We start from the raw sequence: 21,795 nt of genomic DNA, 5'->3' as shown, positions 1-21,795 counted from the left end.
ATATAAAACAAAGGCCAATTACTCAGTGACTAACCTGTTCTTTAACAGCTGTATTTACATTGGTTAGGTAGTGCTGGCAGATTTGACAGAACACCCTCATCTGCTTCTTTAGGCGTAGAAGGTCCTCCTTTGAAATAAAGCAATGTTGAACAGTAAGAAGATCCATTTGAATCTCACTGCTAGCTCAAGAGAAATGTTTGCTTTCTAAGAAACAGGATACTTGTCATAAAAATATTTTATTTATTTATTTATTTATTTATTTATTTATTTATTTATTTATTTATATCCTGCCTTTTTCCTACAAAGGGCTCAAGGCAGCTTACATCATCCATCTTATCCCCACAACAACAACCCTGTGAAGTAGGTTGGGCTGAGAGTCTGTGACTGGCCCAAAGTCTCCCAGTTGGCTCCATGTCTGAGCAGGGACGAGAACCCAGATCGTCTGAGTCCCAGTCCCGTGCTCTTAACCACTATACCACACTTGTCCATGTAAAAAAGAAGCAAGAGCAGAAGCATAAAATGTCCATAACACCTGCAGCCTATTCACTTTTAATTTGCCCCCTGGAGCTGCACCATGGACTGGAAGTGGGCCTCAGACTTACACACTCCCTTCCCCTACACTCCTCAATACAGAGAGAGGTTAGCAATTGAAAGGACATACCCTATGTATTTGATTTGAATGTGGGCCTCCCTAACCCAAGGAAATAAATCCACCTCCTGCTGAAACTTCAGGGGTCAAGAGGGCCAAAGAGTTTCCTTTCCCCTCTCCTGCTGCTACCCTGCCTATTGCACAGGTTCGTGTTTCAAATAAAAACAAAAGCAGCTTACACACCACAGTGACAGTTTTTAAAATCCATTAACTGGAATTAAAGTTGTCAGAACAATACTTACCTTTGTAGAACTGCTCTCAGTAACTTTTGCTAGCTGCCAAAGGATCACATAGTGAGTACACTGCAGTGCATGAATAACAATCTGTGTTTAAGAAATAAAAAAATGGTTAAAAAACAAAGAACTATAATTTAAGCTTTATTAAATGTGCCTTGTTGTTGTTTACACAAACCTGTTCAGGCATGTCTCCATTCTCAATGCCTGTTTTTAATAACTTGTAGTTACAACCAAACAAGTCCCATCTTGACAGATCATGAGCACTGAAAATAGAAACGACACGAACAGCTCGTTTTCCTTTTGCAATGCATTACTGTATCCTGCCACACACTGGAAAGAGCAACTTCCATCAGACACAGATTCAAATGACAGCTGCTGCAACGTAACAATGCTTGCTACCACCACAGAGTTTTGCCATTCTTAGAATGGCACATGCCATGGAGGCTGCAGTGTGTCTGGCTCTGGTTCTTCCTTCATGCTCATTACCCTGAGCTTTAAAACGGGGAGGGGAAAATCAAGCAGATAACAGCACCAGCAGCAACAACACTTTCTCTCACCCACACACACATTGAGGCACAGCTTCCTCTGGATAATTAATACTAGCCACAAAGATAACACAGAGTCTCTCTCTAATATTAAAGAATCAAAATCCCCTTAAGAGGAAAGACAAGAGAAAGGGTTGAAATATGTGGAACAGAAGATAAGCAAAATGCCTCTTCAGTACGTATTTACTGGAATTGTTGTAGCAGCTCAAAGATTAAGAACACTTATATATTTTAAACGGTTTGCATTTTTAATGAAAGTTGTCCAACAAATTGTTCATGAATTGGAACCTAAATTTTATTTAAAATACAAAGAAATTGATGAATTTGTCTACTTACTTATGAAAAGCAGTGATTCGCTTTAATGTTGATAAGACCTGATAAGCATCATCTTCATCAGGATCGTCACTCTGTTTTTAAAAAGTTACATTATTGTAATTCAAGCAGATATTTTCAAGGAGTGATAGATAAGGTTTTGTTTTTATAGCAAGAATAGCGCTAATAAAAAATACATTCAAAACAAGTGACAGCTATCAATACTTTCCATTTCAGACCAGTTATGAAATACTTTTACTTATGAGGCAAACATTCTAGGTAACATCCCTGCCATTGGTTGGCTCTTTTTGTTGTTACAAGATGCAATGAGAAGCAAATACAAAATTAACTTCACTTTCCATTATCTACAGGCTCTTAAAATCCATGACAGGAGATGGCCCATATTAGAAGGGCTGGGGGTTTTCTTGTACTTTGCAAGAAGCTTCCTGCCACATGCTGTGGCAATCAGAATTCTTGCTTAAATACCAACACCAAAATAAGAAAAGCAAAAAAATCTAGAAGAGACATGCCTCTTGCAGAAAATCTTCAAGCAGTCTATTGAATTTGTCTGCCAGTTCATCTATTAGCTGACTTCTTGCAATGTCCACTCTGTTAAAGATTGTGAACTCTTCATTGCAAAGCGCATGGTACGTTTTAGAACAAGCTTCCAAAACATCTGTGTCTATGTGCTTTTCTACAATATCCCGGATCTGTCGTAATAAGGCATCTAAATGCTACAGAAGACAAACACAACAATATTAATCAGGCAAGGAAAGCAAAAAAAGTTTTGTGGTACATTTGAATAAGGTGAAAACCATCCAAGAATACTACTCTATTACTATTACCAGGCAATACTACCCAGAGAGCCTTCTGGGCTATGGGATGCTATATAAATGTTAAAAATAAATAAATGCTCTAACACTCCCTCCCTTCAAAAGACAAAGCTTAAAAACAGGATAGGTAATTTTGGGGGGCCTGGAGGCCCATCTAGTAATTTACCCGGGAGACTGTCCTGGGTAATAGTACAGTGCATTGGCCTACAGCCATCTGCCATCTTCCAATTCATAAGAACTTGTTTGAGCTCCACATACGGCGCAGAGGCACTAATGGGAAAGAAGATGAGAGCAGCTAGACACCCTCAATTTACTTTGAAGCAATCCCAGCTGCCACAGTGCTGCGGGTGCTCTAGAAAAAGTAGAAATGGAAAATTTTCCAATGCTCTAAATAATGAGTTCCTGCACTTCTGTGCAATAGCTTCCTGTTTGTGCTTTGTATTTTTTCAGGACAGTTTTTACATGTTGTTAAATGTGGCTTCATTCCTGTTGCCTTGTTAACATTCTCCTGTTATCAGTATCTACCAAATATCTTTCTTTCTTCAGTGTTTCAGTTCAAATTAATACAAGTACTAGATGTCTACCAAACCTTATGCAAACACTTCTGGCTCCCTGAGCTCAAGAGAAGCAATGTGGTACTTCTCTGAGAAAAGAGAAACAAACAGTAACCACAGTCTTAGCTTCAGGTTTTTTGTTTTGGTTTACTAAAGAATGATAGCAAGAGAAGGCCAAATGTATCATGCAGAGGTCTGGTCCAGATCCAGCCTGAAGCCAATTGTACTGTGCACAGGAAGTGTTTTGTCACATCTTATTTTTCAGTTAACAACTGAGCATTAGGGTTGGTTAATGCTTGCCTTTGAAAAATAACTTACAGAAACTCATAGTCTATATGTAGGTCATTCGACATGATTGATTGAAAGCCTTCAGCTGAGACAATTATGAGTAAATTAACATATACACAATGTGAAAAATCTTCAAAAGAAAAATACAACATCAGAAAATTTTCTGCTTCCAAAATCTTTTCTACCCCACATCATTGGAGGCCAGGAAGAAACGATCTTATTGAGAATGCACTGGTGCCCATGGGTCCCATATTGACTACTCCTGGTTTAAAATATTATGGATTAACTGCATCTAGTGCCTGTGGTATTAGCACATTCCCTTGAAACAATTAAATCCATACCTAAGCCAACAATAGAAGCATTCCTACTGTGGAATGGGAACCTACTGGTGGCCACATTTATACAATTAGCATTCTAAATGCAAGGAAAATATTTGTTCAGATGTTATTCCCTTTTAATTCTAACATACTAATAAATGTGCTTACCTTTTCTAATCTCCCTGTTGTGTAAATTTCCAAATCAAAATATTGTGGCAACTGCAACAAGTTGGTGACTTTTTCAGCATCTACAGAATACTGCAGAAATTGATTTTTTTAAAATTAAAGCCCAAGCATTTTTCAGTTAAGTCCAAACATGTCCCAATTCTGAATATCCGTTTCATTAGAAATGCAGAAAGTTCAGTATTAGGCAACACTGCAATAGCATTAATTATATTCACTAAACTCAATCAGAATATATTCACACACACCTAATTTTCTGTTTGAGATACAAATATTTTGTATGCTGCCTCATGTGTCAGAAGCAGGGAAAATTGCCCAGGAAGAGTCATAGCTCAATGCTGGAGAACATCTTTTGTAGATACCAAGTTCTATTCCTGATCTCTCCAGCAGGACTAGGAAAGACTGCCATCTTAAATCCCAGAGAGCTACTGCCAATCAGTGCAAACAATACTGACCAGAGGCCTGCCCTGGTATACTTAGGGACACTGGAATCTGCAAAGAACTCAAATAAGTTCAAATTTCTAAGAATCCAACCCACAGTTTTTCTGAGTTCTGTAGATTCCACAGACCATTTTTTAAAACTTCATGTAAATTCAGTGTTGTCTTTTTAAAAAATCCATCAGCCAAAAAGGCACATTTCTGCCACAAACTAAAGCATGAACATGTGCATTTTTCAGGGATTCGCCTATTTTGGGAGGGATTTACACAATTTCAGGAGTGCACAAATGTGTATGAGCACAATTATCCTAATTAATGAGTGAATGACTAAACAAAAGGCTTCTGACAATTTGTGAACATGGATGGAATGCATTTTATAACATCTATACATCTCTGGGTATAATATACCTTCCTACATAATATGCAACCTAAATACACCGACCATAAAAAATACAGAATAAAGTCAACTCACTTTTGCTAACAGCTGAGGGAGCGCAACAGCAAAAAGTTCTGTGATCTTTGTCCTGTCATCCAACTGTGTTTTTTTCTCCTTTGCAGTAAGCACCTGAATTATGAGAGCACAATAACCTTCATAACTAAAGGAGTGATCTCTCTCTCTCTCTCTCTCTCACACACACAGTACAACTCATGTCATCATGTTACAAAAATTTAATTTGCAATAGGCAGATTTCCTCCAGCCAAGCAAAATGCCTGAACAATACTCTTGTATATGCACACGAAGCAGAAGTTTGGCAGAGGTGCCACAGAGAACTAAGATATATTGACTGCCCAATGTTTGAGTGGGTTAGTGTTTTCAACAGCCTTCCAATTTGTGCTACATAAAGATAGCAACTGAACAAAATGAATATATGCTAGTAAAAATACAAGCAAAAATATGTTCACTGTAATCTATAAACATGGGCTTTGCTTCCAAGGACCACATAGGCCTTATGGTTTAATATGAATTTAACATATTTCAGTGAACATATAAGTGAACAATTTGGGGATTATAATAGATTTGTTTTTTAATTATAAAACCTTTCCATATACATTTGAGCAATGTGGCATTATTGATGTGCTATACTCTATTTTCAAGTCACTGGGCCAACAGCCAAGTACACTGGAGTTCTCCAAAACAGCTCATCTTTAGCCAGAATGCCCCATTAAAATCAGTAACTGGGAAAATAATATTTTCTCTACTACCCATCATATATATTTCTAAAACAACAGAACAACAACAATGAACGTACCCGCTTTCCTGTGCCTCTTCCAACAGGGGGATGACATTCAGCTGCTTGTCTAATTGTACACAGCATTATTTCAATTAGTGCACTTTCCTGTTTGTCTGTTAAAGCTGTAATTTGTTTAAAAAAAATTGTCAAAATATTTCAGGACATTTTCCCTAAATCCCTAACTGTTTATGAAGGCTCAGAAAAGTCAAAAGGGTTTTCCCACTATTTCCATGGGAAATAAATCTTTAAACACCTAACCAGCACATAAAGTCTGCTGATATTACGCCTCAGGATTCAGCAGGGAACATAACCACAGAAGGAATATGTAGAACTGGCAGTTTGAATTCAGCTTTGGAAACATTATCAATGTTTTCAGGTTTCAGGAGTATCTTTGAATTCAAACTGCTGATTTTTCAAGAAAAATATTTCAAAGAGAAATATCAAAGAGAATATTTCGGGTTAAATATGCAAGACAGCATTATCCTTTTAACCTAATACCAAGGCAGGGAGACTGGGGGCCAAACCAGGTACATGTATGATTACTAAGTACATGCTCACAGTTTTAGCTATGAAGTGTGACAACTTTTTGCATTAGATGATTCCCACAGGGGAGACAAGTGCAGTCTTCTCATTCCTTCATCCAACTGCTCTAAAGATGTTTTCCTCTGTTGCGGTTCCAAAACTGAATGTGAGCTGGCAGAAAGGAAACCTCAGGAAGGTAAAGCAGTGTGTGTGTGTGTGTGGGGGGGGGGGTTCCCACTCCTCTTCACCATGTGACTCTTTTCACTGTAGCAAGGTAACCCCACTCCCTCATTTTAGCCAAAAATGGCAGCCATGCTTAATAAACGTCTATGTAGTTACCTTGGCAGCGAGCTAAAGACAATCAAAGAAACTGAACAGATGTCAGCTACATCCTATGCCAGCCTTTTCCAATCTGGTATCCCTTCAGGTGTTTTGGACTTATTCCCACCAGCCAACAGTCAGGCATGCTGTGAGCTATAAGCCAAAACATCTAGAGGACACCCAGTTAGACAGCCCTATGAACTTAAACTTGGCACAGTAACCCACATAACAGAGCAGGTTTGTTTCCGAGTTTTTGTGCATAAGATTGGGCTGTTAGAAAGCAACAGAAATATATTACAACCAGTGCCTCAATCCAGACTGCTGCACACAGATGAGACTTCCCTTTCTCTTCCATGAGAAAGGAAATTTCTGTATCTTCAATGCAGAAATGCCCCTCCCTGCCCAACGATGCATTCTTTATACTGAAATGGCTTGTGAAGAAAAAGACAGTGTGTGCTTACGTTCTTCTCCATTAAGTGGCTCCTCCAACAGAAGACTATTCATACATTCCCAGTCCTTCAAGAGGTCAGTTGCACAGTCCCACATGCTGTCCACCAAGTAAGCAGCATGCTCATGTAACTAAAGAAGATTCAGATGTATTTAACATTTTAACTCATATTTGCACCCCAGCAGTTACCAAAATGCTGTATTGTTGTCATTACTTCAACATAGGCAAAGCTTCCTTGTTCCTACAGTTTATAATTCTAAACAGGAAAACACACTTCAGAAAAAATTGGCAATACACAGAGAAAGTTTTTCGGTTACTATCAAAGTGATGAAATGCTGCACTGCGAGGACTGGACAGGACCCAGCCAACTGCCACCCACCCTCCATGCACCCTGCCGGGGGGGGGGGGGGCAGGGTGATGGAATAAGATTCACTTTGGGGCTGTTTGGGGCCAGGCGCAGCTGGGTGAGGCCAGTCATTCTGGTCGTTGGTGATGGGGTGGAGGTGTGAGGTAGTAGTTTTTGCTTCAGGTGGGAACTTTGTTGAGTAGAGTTAGGGGCTTTGGCATTGGCACTCTCCCTTTTAATTTTGCACAGCATTTTTATATTTTGTATCTGTTTTTATATATTGTATTTTAACCTTGTCATGGGAGATCCGAGGGAGCAGAGTGGTGCCTCCATAGGGGTGGTGATGAGCAGGGGAAGGTATGGCACTGGGGGGTTAACAAGTTGTTGCAGAAGAAGGGAGGCAGATGGTTAGTATCTATCCTCTCTTCTGGTTCTTCCCCTAGCCAGAAGATACCAGGTAGTGATGTCAACCAGTCCTCAGGCTTGGTGGTGGTGCTGTTGAATGCCAGGGTGGTCCATAACAAAACATCCCTCATTCGTGATTTAATCTGCTGTGTAGGAGAGAGACCTGGGCAGGATAAGTGGGGGGCATGGAGCTCACCCAGCTGTGCCCACCTGGGTATCTGGCACACCACCAACTTCACCTAGACGGAAGGGGAGGGGGCTTAGCCCTAAGTCACAGAGATTCAATCTCCCTCATGGGCCTTCCTGTCCCTTCGAAGCTGTGTCTTGAGTGTTTGTACCTGATGCGGCATGACCAAGATAGATTGGGGATTCTGTTGGTGTACTGTGCACCCTTCTGCTCAACAGACTCCCTGGTGTTGAAGACCCCCAGGATGCTGTTCTAGGGTACTTCAACTTCCATGCTGAGGCTGTTCTAGCCAGGGCAGCTCAGGACTTCATGGCTGCCATGACAACCATGGGGCTGTCTCAACATGTCACCAGCCCAACACATGAAAGGTGTCACACTCTTGACCCTTTGTCATGGTCAGATCACTTCCTTGTGAGGTTCAAGCTTGGAGCCAGTTTTCCCCTCCATAAGGCTGTGGGCCATATTAAATCGTTCCACCCCGGTTGTCTTATGGATCCTGGTGGATTTCTGAGGGCTCTGGGAGAATTTCTGGTTGATATGACTGGGGCTCCTGTTGACACCTTGGCTAGGCCAAAACCTTTTTATTTTGGTTAGGCTTTTATCATAGATATTATACTATACCTTTGTTGTTGGACTGCCCTGAGACGTTTATGTATAGGACGGGGTATAAAAGTTTTAAAATAAATAAATAAATGATACACTTAAGCACCCTAAGCCCCTGGCTTGCTTGGTCATTAATGTGTACTGGCACTGTTAAACTGGCACTGAAAGCCAAATCATCTTTTAACAGGCCAAACAGCTGCAAAGCCATCAAGCAAATCCAAATCAAGCAACTCCTATTCTCCCTACATGTTTCTAATATCAGAACTGTCAACAGCAAATAGAGCAGTCAATAATCACATAGGGAGAGAACTGAAGGTGCCTATAAATACATGCAGAGAAGAGCAAAGTCAATGTAGCTGAAGAATTCAACATCCCTTGCTATGTAGCTTATATTTCTACTATTAACAGAGCATTATCACCCACTTTTCAAAAACGTAAACTTTTAAGAAATCCAGGCAGTCAAAATATCTACACATATACAGCTGCACAATTATCAAAATTATCTGTGAATAACAGAGTCCATTCTTTTAATCTAAGTTATTAGAAGGAGGGCCTAGTTGAAGAGAATATCCCATGGATATGCAAGAAGAGCTGATGCAAATGATTACATATTCCCTGTTAAGCAAACTAGAATACTTTGCAGAGGTACTTCTCCCTAAATCTTAACTTTGTCTGGTTATCCACATAGTTGTCCTCCTGCAATGTGGAGCATCTGGCAATGCCCTCAACTCACATTTTGTACTTTAATTCATAAATAAGTAGTCCTTCTAAGATTTTGTCACAATGTGCTGAGCCTAAACATCCCCAAATTTTAGCCTCCTGACTTTTATGGGATCCCCCATACACCTGGTCCATTAAACCATATGTGTCCAGGACACCAAAACACCACAAAACCACCACAGGAAGATTTTTGAACCCAAACAATATGCCATAAGTTACGTGCACTTGCCAAGAGCTGAAAGTTAGTCTTATGTTAGTATTTCCACATGTAGCAGTTTATATCTAAACCCATATCTACCTGCCCCCTCAGATCAGCTCAGGAGGCCCATGAGAACCACCCCTCAAGGAGATGAGAAGGGTGGCAACTAGGCGAAGGGCCTTTTCTGCTGCTGCTCCCCATCTCTGGAACCTCCTCCCTGGGAAAATTTCCCTGGTGCCATCTCTATTTTCCTTTTGGCAGAAGGCAAAGACATATCTTTTTAGGAATTTTTTTAACGTGTATGCTGTGGCTCTTTTAAATCGTCTTTATAGATGTCTAATTTATTATGTTTTAATTGGTTTTTAATGTGTTCTTACTCTCGGTATTTTTTTGCACTGTAAGCTGCCTAGGAAGGCCTTGGCAATTATAGGCAGCCTATAAATATATGTAAATAAATTACCTGAGGGACTTTTATCTGGGGCCAAATATGACCCCAAACAAGACAAATGATGGGGGTTTTGTTAACACAGGATGGAAAGCATTGTAAAACAGACATTTTGGAAAATTCTAATTCTATGGAATAACAAGGTTCAAACTTACCTCACTTTCCAAAAAGAAAAATACTAATGTTTTGACAAGATTAGCATTTGGACCTTGCCTTCCTCTTCTTTTAAGAATGCCATCTTCTTCAGGGTCTCTGCGACTGAAAAGCCTTCCAAAACAAGAATATTTTCTATTTAGGCACCAAAAACTGCATATGTACTTACTGCTGCTTTCTATCCTATAGTTAAGAGTAACAATTAACTATTAAAAGAGAAAAATAATCTTTCAGTATGGAATCTCTGCATACTTTCATGAATGAAATACGCAGGTACAATTATGACCATTTTAATTTTTCTTGATCAATATGCTTTAATTAGCTAGGTACAGTTCATAAAATATGCTAGTAAGTACTATTTATCCATGACATGGCTCAAATCCAGGTACCTCATCAAAAATGAACTCTGCTTAAAAGTTTCAAAAGTACTGGTGAACCATAGTTTCAAGCTGCTTATCTGTTTCGTTTTTTCCATCTTTCTGGCCCTTCGGACTTTAGCTGCAGGAGATTCCAGTGACAGAGCAATAGCTATAACTAGGGTTTGGTGATTCAATTGTGATATTGTACAAACCACTTCAAATCCTACTGTACAACAGCTGACTTGGCAGCAATCATAAACAATGACTGTCCAATTCAGTCTTCTCACTAAAGCAGTGTTCAGTGTAATGTCTGAATGGAGGTATAGCGATGGTATGAAAGGCTACTGCTATTCTCCAAATGCTTAGGGCCATGAGAACTACGAAGCAACACAGGAACTGCCATCTACTTCTAGCATGCGAAATGTTGACCAATCACGTTAGACAGACACACAGTGGTTAGCGTGTTGGACTGAGGACACTGGAGACCTAAATTATAGTTTGCATTCAGCCATGACACCCATTGGATGACTTCAGGCCACTTATGCTCTCACTCTAAGCTACCTTGCGGTAGTGTTGTTATAAGGATTAGCTATGGCAGTTTTGCTCTGATCCAGGCCTTGTGCAAGCCCAGGCAGGTCCACGTGTGATGTGCAGAGACCACAATGGAGGATAAAACAGAACTATGTAAGCTTCCTTGTGTTCTTCACAAGGGGAAAAGGGGGGAATTTAAATGTAATGTAGCAGTGGTAGTAATCAATCTAATCTGTGAAATTATTGTTGGACTGAATGAACTGCAGCCCTTCAATCACTCTTCCTATTGGAGAAGGCCTCAGATGGAAACAGAAAAGAAAAAAATCAATTGTGAGGGATAGTTTTCTATTTTCTGAGCAAATACATTGGATTTGATGACTGCTACTGAGTGTACTAAGAAACCTCTTTAGAAATATCTTATTTGCAAAGTACAGCAACTAGGGTGCATTTCAAAAATGGCACTTATACCAACTATTCCTCCTTACTTTTTATACAGAAATTCTCCTGCTGCTACAGCTACTGGACGATGAGCTGAATAAACCAGATGGTAGACATTTTCACAGTCTTCTGCAGTCAGAACTTCTTCACTACTCCTAGATAAGCAAACAAATATTAGATAATACAAAGGAGGAAATAATGAAAGAAATTCAAAATGCCTTTCTTTTTTAAAGTCACATTAAAAGGTGTCCATTGCCCTAAACAACCACCCTCTTGCTTTGAGGTATTATCCTTTAGCCATCCAGAACTGGTCCTAAGTTATCCAAATTTTTTTTTTGCTTTTTACATATACAACTTAATTTAAAGTATTAAGCATAACATTTACAGAGAGGTTTCTTTTCTGACAAACATTTTGACATCAGAGGACTCTGCCATCTCTGATTAAAGTATGAGAACTCCATTTGGAAATCAGCATCAAAATAATTCTGCATAGACAACTAAAGAGAGTCTGCTCATTCTGACAAGATTTGTTAAATTAATTTGTATCCAATTTGCTTATCATATTTACCAGACTTGGATTACAGGGCAGTTTATAACATTAATATCTCACATAATAAAAAGCACCAGGTTGATAAAAGCAAAGCAATCAGTAGGACTTTAATGACTTGAATTCCTTAAGGGGGTTTTACTTGACACCTTAACCCCCCCCCCCATGTTGGCACCAAGCAAATCTCCCTGGGGAAGGTGTTGCATACAAAGGATGCCAGGGCTGAATCTCTCTCTAGCATGACCTACTCAAAGCAGCTAGTTATGTATTGTGATTTCTAAGCCACATTTCAGGATAATGTTCCCAGTGGCAGATATGTGCCATTATTAAGAAGCATTAATTATAAAAGAATAATTATAAAACCACAGAAATAGCAACTATAAAAATACATTCCAGCAGATCTGTAACATAAAACATGCTGAAATGCTGGGGCCAAAAGCTTTGGTGGCTTCCATGGAGATGGCAGTCTATAAAGTGCCATGAGTCAATGAAAACTTCTCTCAGCAGATGAGGAAAAGTCTATCTTAGCTACCACAGTTTACTGCAGATCCTTATTTATATTGCTGTTCATAACCACCAAATGTTGCACAAATTCACAAATTTTAAAAATTCAGCTAACAAAAATATGTATAAAACATGTATAAAATACCTGATCAAGCAAGGCAGTTTCCTTATCTGTAACTGTCGTTCTTTGAGTGGTCATCTGTGCATTCACGCATATGAGCTCTTTGAGCATGCGTGGAGCGGTTTTCAGGAAGATTCCAAATAGATTAATTAGTATTCGGCGGGAATCCAGCCCCCAACATGACTAGTGTGAGGGGGAGACTCCCACTGAGACCTCAGTTCAAGACTGAGACCACCATTATGATTATGTCAAAAGACGTATAGCCCATGTGTCAACTGAGAGACCTGAGGGGATGGCAGGTGAGTATGTGTGAATGCACAGATGACCACTCAAAGAACAACAGTTACAGGGAAGGAAACCTGCCTTTATTCTTCGTGGTCTCTGTGCATCACACATATGGGGAACTGGTGAGCTTACCTCAAGGAAGAGGGTGGTATTGCTCAATGAAGTATGGTGGAGAGGATGGTTCCTCCAAAAGTGCAGTCCTCTCTGGATTTAATGTCAACCAGTCATGTCAAATAAAGGTCAATGGGCTTGACCATGTTGCTGCTTTACACAGGTCAGTGAGAGATACTCCAGTACAGAGGGCAGTGGAGGTAGATGTAGTTCTGGCAGAATGAGCTCTGACAGGTTCAGAAAGCTGAAGGCCACAGAAGTCATAAGGCAGGGATATAGTATGTACAATTCATGTAGAGACCCTTTGAGGGGAAACAGGAGTTCCTTTTTGCGGTTCGCCATAAGGGAATAAAATGTCTTTGAGACTGTCTGAAAGACTGAGTTCTTGATTTGTAAAAAGCCAGTGCTCTTCGCACGTCTAGGGAGTGTAGGGTCGATAGGAGTACAGGGGTTCTTGAAGAAGGAGGGTAGAATGATAGGCTCATTAATATGAAAATAAGAAACTATCTTAGGTAAGAAAATAAGGTCAAGTTGTAGAACTTTATCGTTATGGTATGCTGCTGCTGCTAGTGGCAAAGTCATGTCTGACCTATTGTGACCCCATGGACAACATTCCTCCAGGCACTCCTGTCCTCCACCATCCCCTGGAGTCCACCTAAGCTCACGCCAACTGCTTCAGTGGCTCCATCTAGCCACCTCATTCTCTGCCATCCCCTTCTTTTGCCGTCAATTGTTCCCGGCATTAGGCTCTTCTCCAGTGAGTCCTTCCTTCTCATTAGGTGGCCAAAGTATTTGAGTTTCATCTTCAGTATCTACGGAGGGTCAGTTTGGAAGGGAGTGAGTTCAGCAGCTCTTCGGGTGGAAGTAACAGCAACTAAAAAGGCATTTTCCAAGAAGGAAGACATAGATCACACAAAAACATAGGTTCAAAGAGAGGCTTAGTGAAGTGCATGGAGGAAGACAGACTCCAAGATACAGCAGGACATTTGACAGGAGTTAGATTGAGGATCCCCTTGAGAAACGTGTGAATTGGGGAATGTGAGAAAACTGAGCATCCTTGAATAGGATTGTGAAAAGCTGAGATGGCAGCCATAAAAACCTTGACAGAGGAGTAAGAGAGGCCTTTTTTATGTAGTGAATTCAAGAAAAGAAGGATTTGAACTGGCAAGGCTGTTACCGGGGAGAAGTCATGTTGGTCTGCAAGGGAAGTAAATGCTGCCCACTCTATGTTGTATGACTTGCAAGCAGATGGTTTAAGGGAAGCATCTAAGACAAGCTTGAGGTCAGGAGGCATGTCTGTTAATGGGATGAAGTTTGTTGAATTCTCCATGCAGTGAGTTGGAGTGTTGACAGGTCGGGATGGACAGTCTTGCCACAATCCTGTGAGAGGGGGTGGTGTCAGTATGGTAGATGAAAGAAAGTCCTCTTGGCTAGGTCAAGTAGAAGGGGAAACCAGTGCTGTCTGGGCCACCAGGGGGTGATGAGGATGGCATTGGTACATTCCCAAGAGATCTTTGTGATCTTCAGAATCCAGGGAAATAGCAGAAACAGATAGAATAAGTTTCCCACTCCAAGACTGGAGAAAGGAGTCTCCAAGGGAGTAACCACCTAGACTGGCCCTTGAGCAGAAATGGTCACACATTGTGTCATATTCGGTAGCGACTAGGTCTAGTTGGGATTGGAAGGATTTGGAAGACTGTGGGGTGAAAGTCCCACTCATGACATTTGGTGAAAGTCCTTCTGAGGGAGTCTGCGAGGACATTGCTGGTACCTGCCACATGTAGGGCAGTCAAAGTGGTCTGCTTGGAGCACCCCATCCAGGGAGAGAGGCATCTGTTACAACAGTCACTTGAGGGTCCCAAGGAGAGAAAGAAACTCCAATTGCCATGGTAACCTTGTCTGTCCAGCAATATAGGGACTTCCAGACCTGAGAAGAGTCTGGTATGGTGTGGTTGACTTGTGTGGCATCAAACCACAGTTGAAGAGGTCTCAAAAATAGTTGGGCTAGAGGGATGACTGGGATCACTGCGGACATCAAGGTCAGGATATGTTGGATTGATATAGCAGTTGGTGACGGAATGCCAATAAATGAAATGACCTCTCTGGTCATGGTGGCCACCCTGTCTCAAGAGAGGAAGACCTTTGCTGGTACCAATTCGAGTCTGGCTCCGATGAAGTGGATCGAATGGGTAGGAGAGAGGCAAGATTTGGTTGAGTTAATACAGAGCCCAAGATGAGTGAGCAGAGAACAAGTAAATTCTGCGGCTTTGTGGAAGGCTTCTTGAGAATGGACTACAATAAGCCCAAGTAAGGGTATATATGAATAGGCACAAACACTGCCATGCATTTGGTGAATACAAAAAAAGCTGTTGCTAACCAGAAAGGAAGAACTGTAAATCGGAAAGTCTGGTCATTTACTTGGAAACAGAGAAAATGCCTGTAGGACTCCTCAATTGTGATATGAAAGTATGCATCCTCAAGGTCATCAGATGTGAACCATACACCCTTGGAGAGGAGTGGGAGGATGGTTTGTAGAGAAACCATCCTGAAATCTTTGGATTGAATATGTTTATTGAGGCAGTGGAGGTCCACAAAGTCCTCCATCCTTTTTAGGAACCATAAAATACCTGGAATAAAAATCAGGGGGTTTAGGTAGTGCGAGTTCTATAGCTCCCTTGTGGGATAAGGAGAAAATTTCATCCAGGAGGAGACTGATGGAGTAATCTGTTTCAGTACTGTGAAATGAGGGAGAATGTCAAACTCGATATGGTACCCGTGGTCAATGATAGACAGAACCCACAAATTCAAGGTGATGGTAGCCCAGGAATGGAAAAAGGGCTGGAGGTGATGGTTGAAACAAAGGGAGGAATCAACAGGTGTTTGAAGGTGTCAGAAGCGACTCCTAAAATCGTCTTGATGCTTACGGAATGGACAGATCTGTGCCAAGGGATCCTGGCACCTGGGCTGAGTGGTAGTATGGTGCCTAACAGTAGTGGTTCCTGGAGGATTTGAGCTACTTACGATGGCCTCTAGGGTCGTGTCTGATTGAGCCCCATGTGGTGTGCAATATTCCTTGCATTCTGCACGGAATCCATACGTTCGCCTGTGGTCTCATGAAAGAGACCATCACTGTCAAAGAGCATATCTTCGATTCTTGCTTTTGCTTTGCCAGATAGTCCAGTTAAGTGAAGCCATGAGAAGTGGTGGTGACCTACCACTTCGGCCCTCTGCTTGGTGTCAAGCTATAAGGATCTCCTGTCTGGTCAAAAGAGTGGCATAATTTTTAATCTAGTTTGCTAGGTCCTGAGCAGCTTTCAGTAGAAAGGAGCATAGGGATGCAATTCTGTCCCAAAGCATGAGGTGGTACCTCGCCATGGTGGCTTGGTAGTTGGCCATTTTCATGGAAATGAATAGAAGTGGCAGCCGATTGCATCAAGGTGTCTGCCTTCTTTGTCTGCTGGTATGGCATGTTCTCTTCTGGAGTGAGACTGAGAAGACCTGACAATAATGGAGTTTGGTCAAGGGTGCTGAAAGAGAAACTTGAGAAACTCTTTCTCCTGGACTCGATACATATTTTGAGTTGGTGAAGTGGAGAAGCTACTGATGCTGGGGATTTCACTCTGGAAGGCTCCTGTCTAGGGTTAAGTCCTAGACTATGAACCACGTGGAGGACCAGAGGGGAGAAGAGTCCCGAGTCCTCTGGAGCCTGTGAGAAATCAAGTGTTGTTGTGGAGATACCTGGTGGTATATCAGAGTGTAAGTCAGGAGAGGACACTACTGAGATCTTAAGTGTATTGTCCTTGTCCTGAATGGTGTTCCATTCTGTCGGGATGTTAGCTAGGTAGAGTAGAACAGTTCGTTTTATCAGAGAAAAAAATTATCTCAACCGGGTCTTGACTAGGTTCATCAAATGGAATTTGATGGGTAGGATCTGGTAAAGGATTGTGATCTGAACCCAAAGGGCTCCAATGGGACCTTTTTTGTCTGGAAGCAAGGGATCTCCATTGTTCTGCGTAATAATCAGTACCAAAATCCCCTTGATGTCTTAGGGGGGTTCAGTGTCTTTTATGTGAAGTCTCAACCAAAGGGGATCAAGAGAGGTATATAGATCTTTGCTGTTCTGATTGGAGAAAGACAGTTGGGACTGAAGGTGAAGAAGAGATCTGTTTCTGCATTGAGGGATGATCAGATTTAGGAAGCTGAGTTGGAAAAGGTTCACAAATCTCTCCCTCAAACACCGAAGTGCTTCTTGGAGGCTGGGAAGAATATTCCTGAGACTGTCTTGGAGTTGGAACAGAGCGTCTGTTTCGCTCTTGCAATGGCATCTTATCTCTAGTACACAGGAGGGCAGTTGGTCACAAAGATTCTGTGCCTGTTTGGACACTCGTAATGCTCCCCTTCTCTTTGTTAAGGGTGAGTAATTTAAATGGTTTTGCCTTCCTATCTGTCTTTTTCTGTGTTGCCACTTTAGGAATGTTTGCTGGTGGGGGAGCCAGTGTCCCATGGTAGATGACTGAGGATCTTCCACATGTAGGGTGTGGCTCCAAAGCTCAACTTTCAGTCAGTCAGCTCAGGTGTTTTCTTGCCTGCTTAGCAAAAGTGTGGTAATGATAGCAAGAATCAATGACATGAGATTCTCTCAAGCAAAACAAGCAAAGAGAATGGCCATCCTTAGGAGGTAGTTTGTTGCCTCATGCAGGACAACTGGAAAAGGGAGTCAGGAGTGCCATTTTGTCTATCTGATGAGGCCCAATGAAGAACAGGGATTGGTTGTTATATCACCTAGAACTCCCATTGTCAAAGTTAGTACTAAATTGTTGCTGTTGTTGTTTTGCTTTGAGTGAGGTAAGTAGAAGAACTTTCCGATGCACTACAATGGTGGTCGAAGAACTGATGACTCAGTAGGAGTCCTGTCCTCAGGCCAGACTCCTGCTGAATACTGACTAATCAGCTTTGGAATCTTCCCGAAAACCACTCTACACATGCACAAAGAACCCGTATGTGTGATGCATAGAGGCCACGAAGAGTAACTGAACAGCTAAAAGGACAATAAACTCAAAAACAGGAGTTCAATTAACCATAGCAACACCAACATCAAAATGAGTCATCTCCATATGCTTTCTGAATTTTTAAAAACAGTCTTCACACATTTTTGAAAAGGCAGCAGGGAAGTCAGTGAAATAACCTCTCTTAGTTCTAGTGTACAGGTTACCACCCAAAAGGTTCTGCTACCAACAAAGGGCAAGCTTGCTTTCACATAACATGAAAATTAGAAACAGAAACTGAACAAGTCAGAAGGGATCTCCAGGGCCATGTAGTCTGACCCCCGGCACCAGCCTGTTCCACTCACGACATGCCCACCATGTGCATGTCCAGCCTATCCTTGCACACTGTCACTGATGGGGCTTCAACCACCTCCTGTGGAAGCCCATTCCATACCGTAGGAGTCCTAACTGTCAGGAAGTACTTAGAAATTAGGAGCAGGCTATGTGCCAGGGACTTGTACAGGAAGAATATTATAATATTATGTGTTATAACTATTACCATCTGAGGTGTTATAACTATTACCATTACACCTGTTTCCATCATATGAAGTAATATGTAAGAAAGCCTATACTCTCCAGCTACCAGAATTGGTGGAATGGGGGAGGGGAGAGCACTAGTCTAGAATTACAGTGGGGTATACTCTATATTTATCCTTTGGAAAATGGGCTAGACACCCTCAGAGAAAGATTTGTTAAAAATTTTGATAGTGTAATTGTAATACAAGTTAACATTAATCCATATAAATCAGAAATTGAGGCTGCAGCAGAGATTTCTGTATGACTAGAGAATTTAGATGGCCTAAAGTTTGCCTATACTGCTCTTAATTATGGAAAATATATGCATCTAGAGCTAAGCCCCTAAGAACTTGGGTCACTGACAGAATACTAGGCATCTCAATATTTGTTTTGAAAAAGATTTAGCTGCTGGGAAGTACCTGACAAATTGCTTAAGGACGGAGAACCGCAAGATACTTTGAGATGTTGAAACATAAACATCATATATAGTACAAATGCTGATGCAAAAGACATGTTACCTATTTGAAGTCTAATATATTCTGAAAAGAAATATCACAGAAGAAATGCACTATAGCCAAAGTTTTGTAAAACTATGCGTAAATAAAAAGTTTAACTTAACTCTTCATGTTTCTATTCCTACCTGGTTTAAAATACTTACTGTAAAACAAGAGTAAGTAGTTTTATTGCTTGTACTGCAACATCATATTCCTTATCAAGAGTCATAGACACAATTCTATCCTAAAAGGGGAGATTGGGGAGAGAAGGAAGCACAATTTGTAAAATGGAAACTGTTAAAAATTAGCAAACAGGAATCTTATTTTAAAAATAGGGAGAATACTAACCTTGAAACGACTGGTGAAAAGTTCCAATTTGGAATTAAGTTCTTTATTATAGTAAAGACCTTGCAAAGCCGTAAGACATTTGAGTCTTACTTCCCCTTGCTAGAAAAGAACAGGGAAGAGGAAATAGAAAGTAAACACATGTAGAACCTTCAAAATATTATTTTATTATTATTTTAATAATAAACTGCATTCAAACTGAATATATCTGCAGGAAAATTAAAGCACTCTGAATTTTTACTGTTTTTGGTTTTTTACTGCTATATTACAGCAATAAAAATAGCATTTCTGGTCAGAAGAAATGTACTATATCCCTATTAAGAGCTTCACTGAAAATCTAAATTGTGGCTAAGATGTGATGGATGTGGCCAAGTGTTTGAGCAAGCCTACTCAGGACTTTGGGGGAGGAAAACTAACTTAAAACAGAGACATTAAAGAGTTATCAGGCAATTAAAAAGAAGTCTTTACAGGCACCAGCATGACAACAAAGCAGATGTGAAAAAAGTCTCACTGGGAAGAGCATTCCATATCTGGGGTACTTCTAGGTTCTTCTCCAGGTTTCTTCACTATCCAAACTGGGCTGACCACTCCAACCGTAGTTTGGGTAGTAGTAGAACACAGAAAGGAGCACAGTGAAGATCCCAATATAAGGAAAGGCAAAATTGAAGACAAGTAGTTTCAGGCATGCTACTCCTGTGCTGTCTTAAAGGTTTAAAAAACACACTGAACTGAGCTCAGAAAATGAACAGAACCAAGTGAAATGTGGGGTTAAAAAAGTATTTCTTAAATATCAACCAAACATTGTTACTGATGGCTTCAAAAATACACCAGGCACATTTCATTCTTAGTTCCTCAGAAATGTAAAGCCATGTATTCAAGTTCCCAACACGGCTGGGACGCAGATTGTAGAACAGAGGTTACTTAAAAAATAAATATATTATGTTTGTTCTTTTCACTTTTCAGCTATTATGCCTGTATAGCTTTAAGAATAAAGGAAGCTAGTATACTATGGCTTACCTTGTCATGCATTGTCCACCCCACATATTTTAAATAGCTGTCATTGAGAAAAGCATCACTATACATTTTCATCCAAATTCCAATTTCTTCAATACAGATTGCTCTTATTTCAGCTATTGCATCCCTGGAATGGGGGAAATATGAAGAAATTCAAACATACAATGAAGAAACTAGGAATTTGGGGAGTCAGACCTTTGGTCCATCTAGTCCAGAATTGTTGATACAGACTGGCAGCAGCTCTCCAGGATTTCAGGCAGGATTTTTTTTCCAGCCCAGCCCTGGAATGCCAGGGATTGAACCCGAAACCTTCTGCATGGGAAGCATACGCTCCACCCCTCCCTAAATGTTCACAAGTGAAGCTTAAACAGTTACAGTGCACAGAACTAAACTCACCGGTATCTATGAACAAATACGCCTTTAAAAATTGCATTCATCATATTTTCTATTTCATCCTGATTTTCTTGAAGCTGAAAAACACAGCAAGTGCCAAATTAAGAAAATGTTTAGACAATAAATAATTTGTTTAAATGTCTGGTTGCTGACCATTTTTATCCCAGTGAACATTATTAAGATTGCAGAGGATGAGAGTGTGAAAAACACATGTCATACAATAAGATATTCAATTTTAACCTGGTATTCTAGATGCCATACAACTGGAGACAGCAACATCGTACCAGTGTGTTCCAAGAATCTGCCAACGTTTCCCATGATGCTCCCAAACTCCTTCCATTAAGTCACTTTGTATGGGTTCTGTATGTACGTAAGTACCTATTTTGCAAAATAAATGTCTCTCTCAGCTGCTGGGATAGCTTCAAAGTGAAGCAAGGCCCTCAACTGTCACCTTTATTACTATGAACACCTCTGGGCCTTATATATGGATCCAGATGCATTCTTTAAAGCAAAGCCAGCAGTTGGTTGGAAGTCAAGGGCTGCTGTAAAGCATCCATGTCTGCTCCCCAAAGAGGGGGAAAGTCTCTTCACCATTGTCCCTGTATGATAAGCCAGGGAATGTGAGTTGTGCACATGTTGGACAGCCCTTGAATGCTGCCTCAGGTGGTTGATCTGGTGTCTGTCGTATGTCAGGCATATAAGATGACCGCCCTCCCCATTTTTGCTACAGTACTTTCAGTTTCAAGGGGCTCTTATACAGTGGTATATATGGGTATCTGTCAGCTGGAAGGGGCTAGACTTTTGTGATGTCACATTACTGTATCTTAGCTAATATCCACACTACTTCTCCAATCTGGAGGCTGACACTGGTCCACAAGGGGGGCTGCCTGGCTGGGGTTGGATGGAGAGGATGGCTGGTGCCAGCACTGCAGACAGGCACTGGGAGCTGTGTGAGAGAGAGGCTGCTGTGTCTCTGAGAAAAGCCCCCTTCCCAGCCACCACCATTACGGCTGGCCCAGAATGGTGCTGCCCCTCACCGGCAAGGGCAGGGCAGCCACCAAACTTGGGACCAGCCCTGTGGCCACGTGGAGACCCTCCCTGCAAACATGATGCAATGCAACATAGGATGAGCTCTCCCGATACCAATAAGAGGTTT

The 21,795-nt window shown here is 41.1% G+C and overlaps 1 protein-coding gene across 1 annotated transcript in view; it reads right to left on the bottom strand.

Moving 5' to 3' along the window:
- Positions 1-21,795, bottom strand: part of STAG2 (stromal antigen 2) — a 73,061-nt gene that overhangs the window by 13,122 nt on the left and 38,144 nt on the right. Inside the window, exons 9-23 of the mRNA XM_044427499.1 lie at positions 20,643-20,716; positions 20,250-20,373; positions 19,236-19,334; positions 19,052-19,131; positions 11,312-11,419; positions 9,939-10,050; positions 6,892-7,009; positions 5,606-5,709; positions 4,828-4,920; positions 3,903-3,992; positions 2,273-2,476; positions 1,767-1,837; positions 1,061-1,148; positions 892-972; positions 35-127 (exon numbers count right to left, since the gene is read on the bottom strand). Of these exons, the coding sequence (XP_044283434.1) occupies positions 35-127; positions 892-972; positions 1,061-1,148; positions 1,767-1,837; positions 2,273-2,476; positions 3,903-3,992; positions 4,828-4,920; positions 5,606-5,709; positions 6,892-7,009; positions 9,939-10,050; positions 11,312-11,419; positions 19,052-19,131; positions 19,236-19,334; positions 20,250-20,373; positions 20,643-20,716 (1,539 nt within the window). The remainder of the gene's footprint in view (positions 1-34; positions 128-891; positions 973-1,060; positions 1,149-1,766; positions 1,838-2,272; positions 2,477-3,902; positions 3,993-4,827; positions 4,921-5,605; positions 5,710-6,891; positions 7,010-9,938; positions 10,051-11,311; positions 11,420-19,051; positions 19,132-19,235; positions 19,335-20,249; positions 20,374-20,642; positions 20,717-21,795) is intronic.

The sequence above is a fragment of the Varanus komodoensis genome, unplaced genomic scaffold, assembly GCF_004798865.1.
Source record: "Varanus komodoensis strain SLA01 unplaced genomic scaffold, ASM479886v1 scaffold18_3, whole genome shotgun sequence".
NCBI classification, from domain to species: Eukaryota; Metazoa; Chordata; class Lepidosauria; order Squamata; family Varanidae; genus Varanus; species Varanus komodoensis.
This window is presented reverse-complemented; position numbering and strand designations above follow the sequence as displayed.